The following is a 7,186-nucleotide window of genomic DNA, read 5'->3' on the forward strand; positions in this document are numbered from 1 at the left end:
CAGGTTTCTCTTGGGACTTCTGTTTTCTGTGATCAGTCATACTTTTAATGCATTTTAACTGTGCTAAGGGAATCAGGAAACCTTTTAAATGATTAATGCTCTTTATCTGGCCAAAAGGAAGGTTCCTCTGCTTTGAGAGGATAGTTTCATATTCACTGTGAATGGTATTCTTTCAGTTGTAATACAAAATGTCTCTTCTTGTTTCTGTTGCATCATAAAATTGAAACCCTTTTGAAAGAGATGAGCAAAAAGTAAATATTATATAAAACTGGGATGTGTAGTCTTACACATAAACTCACCCATTATTGTAGATGAGCAGATACAGCTCACAGGATGAGTAAAAGCTGTCACACCACCTTATTTGTGTTAGAGTGCCCCAGACATTTTCTCCCTGTGCAACACTGTGGAAAAGGAGACAGAGAAGCAAGAAACACCTTACAACCTCAAATACTGCCACATTTCTGTATTACTCACTGTGACATTTATTCTACAGAAACAAACCCCCCTCCAACTCCAGAGTTTTCACACAACAGTGCTCTATTTCTCACTCATGCTGTGTCTTCTCGGGGCTGGCAGAAATCTTCCTCCCTCCTACTCAGGACCCGTCTCAGCGTGGATCGGGAGAGAAAGAGAGCGTGAGGATCTCATGCCTGCCCTTCTGCACTTGGGGCAGGAAGTGGCACTTGTCACTTCCTCTCACAGGCTTTCACATGGCCCCGTCTATGTGTAGGGGGGCGTGAAGTGAGCTGTACAGTGTGCCTGCAAGGAGAGGAGTGGCGAGGGCAGCGTCTTCCATCGATTCCCTCTTGCTGCTTCAGGTGGGAAGTCACTTGAGGGTGTTTCCCTCCATGACTTTTTATTGTGAGCGAGGCATATGGGCTTTGGAGTGGGACAGGTTAGTCTAAGTCCTGTTGAGCTCCTTAGGATCCCTGTGGTCAAGTTATTTAACACCAATAACCCTTTATTCGCCATCTATCAAAAGAGCATTGTGGTTGACAGGAACTAGCAGAGCCAAGGTAGACAGTAAGTACTTGGTGAAGGGCTGTGCTGGCCAAAGGAATGTAGCAGCATAGGGATAGTAGTAAATCCTGGAGGGTGTAACAAGAGACCATTTGTATTGTATCAGAAAAATATTGTATCCGTTTCCTGGGGCTGCCATAGCAAATTATCACAGCAGAGTGGTTGAAAACAAAAGAAATGTATTCTCTCACAGTGTTGGAGGCCAGAAGTTCAGAATCAAGGTGAAAGCAAGGCTGTTCCCTGTGAGGTTCAGGGGAGGGGGGGACCATTCTTTATTTCTTCCAGGTTCTAATGGCTCCAGAAGTTCTTTAATGTCTCCAGGCATTCCTTGGCTTATAGATGCAGAAATCCAGTCTCTGTTTCCACTATCCTATAACCTTCTCTTCTGTGTCTTCCTCCATTTCTATCTCTTAGAAGGACAGTTATCATGGGATTTAGGATGATCTCACCTGAAGACCTTTAACTTAATTACATCTGCAAAAATGCTTTTTCCAATAAGTAGCCACACACACTTTCTAGAGATTTAATGTGATCATGTCTTTGGGGGGTGAGGGGCACCATTCAACCTACTACAAATACGAAAGCATTTTTGATTCCTATTTAAAATGCCACTTACTAACTGACCATGCATGCAATTCTTAACATATTGACATTAGGATTACATTTCTGTTTTAAGTGTGAAACTTTGTAGTTCCATATTACCACTCTATAGCACATTTTTGATACAAGAAGAAGTTGCGTTGGATTGAATTCGTAAAGTTATCATTTCATGTCAATTCTGTCTATAGTTTTCACCATTGTGAAACCATTTCCCAGTTTCCCAAAATGGATGGGTTGAGGAGCAAGATACCATATAAAAGTCACGTGTCCCTTAAAGGACTATCCTTGTGTTCATGTATATCAGTCATAGCTTTTTTGAACACTGATTTATACCAGAATTCCCTTTCCCTTGTCCCTCTGTAAATGAATTCAGAAGCCATCTCTGAGGTACAGATTAAAGGTCTAAAACCCGCTTGCTGTTGTGCAACTGATGAGCTATTCATAGAAGCTGCTTGATCAGAGCAAAGGTTTTAGTGAAGTAAGTGTAGAAAATCATTCTCAAAATGGTACCTGTCAATAACCGACGTCTAGGTTTCTTCCAATACTGACATATAAAAAAGGGACATGTGGAAAGTATTTGCATATATAATGAAAGAGTTATGGATATTTAGAAATTTTAAATTTATTTATCTATTTAATAAATCGTTCAAAAGTAACCTCTGTTGCTTCCATAGATGAACTCTGTTAGTGTCTTTGGCGTATCATGTATATGAACCTTTCTACCTAGGTCATCTTGTAAGATGTATTTGTAAAGTGAGAATTTGGGAACTGTATATTCAGTTGGTGGTAAAGTGTTATAATTTTTAAATTACTTAATTAAAGTAATAATCAGCTGAAAGGAGCTGCTCGTGTGATATGTCTGGAAGAAGGTATAGATTTTTTTGTATCTTTTTAATGAAAAAGGAGGCTATATCTTTCCCAGACTACCTGACAAAGTCTACATGAAACTAGTCAGCCTCATATTTTAAAATAACTAAAATTGTGCAGAACTGCATCCATGTAGAAGCTATTGTAAGGGATGAATATAATGGGTTGGGCTTTGTTAAAAAAAAAAAAAGGAGCTATTCTCTGAAAATTACAGGAGAGTGTCCATTTATTACATGCTAGTATCTGTGATTCAAAAGAGATATACATCAAATGGATTAAAGTTAAGATTGCATCAGAACAGAATCTGTTTTCTCCGTTTAAATAAATACATACATACATACATACATACATACATAAATACATAAATAAATGAATAAGACACACCGTGGAACCAGTAGTGCATTGCTACTCTAACGCACCTCTGTGTCTTATAGTCTAGGGTCCTTGGTTTTGATCCAGTGCATTATACCTGTGTATTCTCTCTTTTGCAGTTCAGCGGAAGAGCAGTTTCACTGGCAATCACAAGGTAAGGTACAACTTCTTGATGAAGCTTACGCTTATTTCTACATTGTGTCTTTATGATTAGTTTCCTTGTGAACTTTAGAAAAAGACTGATAAAAATGGGCATGATAGCACCATGACAGTAAAATGAAATGATTTTGTGATAGCTCATGATTTCCTGAGAGTTAAATTCTCTCAATTCCCTAGAAACTTTTATGTTTTTCATGGATACATGGAGTTGGCTGGCCTTGGCTTTTGCTACTGGTTGACCAAGAATTACAATGTGAAATCTAATAAGAACTTCATGGAGGTAATGTCTTTGGTTAGGATACTTTTCATTATTAAAGAGTAGCCTAAAGCTTTAATAATAACAGTATCATGGGCTTATTCATCACTTGAAAATGTTGTATTTCAGATGGTCAAAAAGACATCGAAGACGAACTTACAACGGGGCTTGAACTGGTGGACTCCTGTATTAGATCACTGCAGGAATCAGGAATACTTGACCCACAGGATTATTCAACAGGTGAAAGTAAGTCACATGACAGTTATACTTGAAGATAATTAAAATATAAGAGTATTCTTTATTCTCATATAATTAACACGAGTCATATCTAATAGGACCTCAGCCTGTGTTTATACTTGTCTTATCTGTTTCACTCCACTCTCCTCTAATTCCTTCCCACATTACCCCACCCCAATTCACATTAGATCACAAGCTCTCTTAAATCAGTAATTGGCATCTAGATTTCTCACCAATTTTCTAATATCCTTTTTGGCATCTATCTAGACTATCACACTGAACGAACTCATCATATATTTGTTTAATCAATACAGTGTCTGCTTTAAAATTAACTGTGCATGCATTACTTATACAGATCATTTTTGGTAGAGATCTTAAACAGTATGACAATTATATAACAAAATAGGAAAATTCAATATACTATATGCGGCACTAAATACTTAGTATTATGCTATAGTACTATGCAGTGACCCCTTATACTTCTATATGTAGCCATCTCGCATTGCATATTAACCTCAGCAGAATATTTAAAAATTTCTTCATCTCCTCCTAATTATATATTTTTCAAGCATAGTGGTTGAGGCTTAGGAATAAAAGTGCTATGAATTGAAATGAGCTTCGCTTTAATAAATCATAAAATTCTCTTGACTTAATTTAATAAAATCCCACAAAAAGCCAAAAATTAAATCATTAAAACGTATATCACCCTGGTAATTTCTACATCAGAAATCATTGGAGCATTTTATTTCTTCATTTAAAAATATAAAATTTCCTTGAATACCCAGGAAGGTTTGTTATTTAAAAGGAAGATATAAGAATAAGATAGCATTCTGATCTTGAAACCATTAAATGTACACATTAGTTCACTTTCTCTACAATTTTTGTAATACCACTACTCTTGGGATAATATCATCACGAATATCTAGATATATTTAAACGCATAGGCATTCCCCTCAGTAGAACTTCCAAAATAAGATGCATGATTTGTAGTATCCTTGTCCTCTGTATTTTATTTATTTAAAAATGTAGAATTATTACTTCTCTTTCAGAGTCAAGAAATGTATCTCCCTTATAGGGGTGGTTGCAGTTAGAATTGTATTTAATTAATATTTGAGACACATGTACTCACTTTGTTCGAGTAAGGAAAGCAGAGAGAAAATAAAATGTGTCTTGGGGGGGAGATGTTAGATACCACATTTTTCATATAACAATAGAGAAACCTATTCTGTTGTGAGTTTAGGAGAGGGGATAACCTTCCATGCCCAGAAGGTACAGGAAAAAGTACAATAAGTGGCAGACCAGTTAATGTAGAAGGGATGATTCAGGTATATCAACCAGCACTACAGGTGAGCACACTGAAGTCTTTGAAAAGAATAAAAATTAAAGTTTATAATAAGCAAAGCTAAAATAATTATGCGATGTTTATAAGGGACACACTTATGTTAGTGAAATAAATGTTGGAGTTAAAGGAGCAAAGTAGCAACAGCAAATACAGCAAACACAAAGTGCGATCGGGAAGAATCTGTGAGATGAAGTGGAATTTAATGCAGAAGCCCTAAGCAGGGTCAAAGAGGAATTATCTCAGTGAAAATGTCTTGACTTAAAAAGATGCAGTACACTCATACTAACAAAGTGAACAGGCTGCACCAAACAAAATAGTGAAAGGATATTAAAACAAAAATTAAGAATGAAAGGAGAAATTGATAAAAAATACTATTCCGGACATGTCAACGCACATGTCTCAGAGTCAGACAGAATACTAGAAGAAAAAGAAGCATAAAATTGGAATAAATAATTAGTAAGTCAATGTAATAAACCTATCTAAAAAGTTAAATCCACTGAATGATAATATATATTTGTTGTATATGTCCAGGGAATATTTATATAACTTGATCAGCTGTTAGAAAGTAAAGAGAATCCCCAAAATTGAGAAGTGTAGAAAGGTCACATTCTTTAATAATAATCCAGTAAAATTAAAGGTAAATAAAATGCTAAAATATATTCACATTAAAATTAAGAAACGTGCATTTGAATCTACTGAATAAAAATAGCGATAAACAGAAAATTACATACTATTTAAAAGGCAAATAAAGTAGCAATTTTTTATAATGAGAACATAGGGGTATGGGGAAAAAACTGCACTCAGAATAAACCTAACTTCATTATTAAAAACAAAGACAAGGTAAAGGAATGTTGTACTCATTTTGGTGAAACTGTAAAGAGAGCTAAATAAATCAGAAGAAGCTAGAAGATGGGAATAATAAAAGTGATGTGGAGATAAAGTAATATAAAACAAAATAGTAGAAGAGATAAAGTGGTAGAGAATAAATCTATGAGCTTTTAAATAACTTCAAATCCACTAATAATCCTGAGCTTTCCTAACTGAGACCCTCTTGCACGTGAGGGAAATGGAGTGGATTTTTAGTGTTCACTTTTGTTTTCCTGTAATATGTGTTCAAAAATTATCTACAAAAGATACAGGAAAGTTAAATACTCCAGTCGGGGCTTTTTTGGAATGTATTTGACAACTGCTGAATTTTTGTCTTTCAGTAAGATTAGTTACTTCATGTTATTATGTACTGGATTATCTTTTTGAAATTTATAGGGTTTTAGTTGATTGTTTTCTTGCATGCCCCTGCCTCCTTGTTTGAGATAGGAAAAGTAACAAAACAAAACAGACAAACAAAAAACAGGTGACAAAATCACCACCCAGAAGTTTTATGCCAAAGAATCTAAACCACAGTGAAATGTGCAATATTGTCATTCTTATGATACATTTGTTCTTAACATTTCAGTCACTTTGAGACTGAACTAATTGTGTAAAATTTAGGAGATTAATTTAAAAATACTGAGTAGGTAACTATCATTTTAGGGATCAGTTATGACTAATTTTAATTGTTGAGAAAGTCATAAAAGTCTCAGTTGCTTTTGTGTCAGGGTCCATCTGGGAAATAGACTCTACTCAAAAGAGTTATACTGAAGTGAAGTGAATTCCGGGACTATTTACAAAGGAGAGGGCAAGATTAAGGGAAGAAACAATGTTTGGGGAGGAAGAAGGGTAGCAGCAACAGAGGGAAGCCCTTACCACAATCGTCCTGAAGGAAGAATCCAGGGAGTAGTACCAGCAGAGTCAAGTCCTGGCAGGAGCAGAAGAGTAAATACCCTAACCTCTCTCCTCCCGCCTTCTGATGCCTCCTATTGGCCAAATCTGATCATCAGCCAAAGAGCAAGGGACCCCCCCCCACCCCCGCCGTGAGACAGTCTACGTGACGAGAAGGGCAGAGAATTATGGGGAGCAAAGCTTATAATCAGCACAACATCCCATTAGTAGTAGAAAAGCATACCATGTTTATGCTTCTGTTTTATAAACTTAGCACGTAGATAGGTAGTGACTTTTTGACACGTTTCATATGATGAGGGCAAGCCCATCAGATTCCGATAGTCCCTGGTTTTGGTGATTACTCGATGGGTTCCTTACTGGAACCGACATGAAATAGCTGAAGTGAAATTGGACCTGACACACTGCCCTTGAGAGCCGGTCTCTTAGTCCTCGCTCAAAACAGCACTAAATACAGTCTAGAACCAGCTTGAAAGAGCACTGAAATGACACCCAATCTCATCCCCCAAGCACACACTGTTTCATTTGCTGTGTTTAAAAGCTTTTGTTATTTTTCT

The 7,186-nt window shown here is 36.4% G+C and overlaps 1 protein-coding gene across 1 annotated transcript in view; it reads left to right on the plus strand.

The window, feature by feature from the left end:
- CTNND2 (catenin delta 2) overlaps nt 1-7,186 on the plus strand; it is a 966,176-nt gene that overhangs the window by 517,941 nt on the left and 441,049 nt on the right. The window contains exons 4-5 of the mRNA XM_034657085.1: nt 2,979-3,013; nt 3,404-3,520. Coding sequence (XP_034512976.1) covers nt 2,979-3,013; nt 3,404-3,520 — 152 coding nt within the window. The remainder of the gene's footprint in view (nt 1-2,978; nt 3,014-3,403; nt 3,521-7,186) is intronic.

This window comes from Ailuropoda melanoleuca, chromosome 3 (genome assembly GCF_002007445.2).
Source record: "Ailuropoda melanoleuca isolate Jingjing chromosome 3, ASM200744v2, whole genome shotgun sequence".
NCBI lineage: Eukaryota > Metazoa > Chordata > Mammalia > Carnivora > Ursidae > Ailuropoda > Ailuropoda melanoleuca.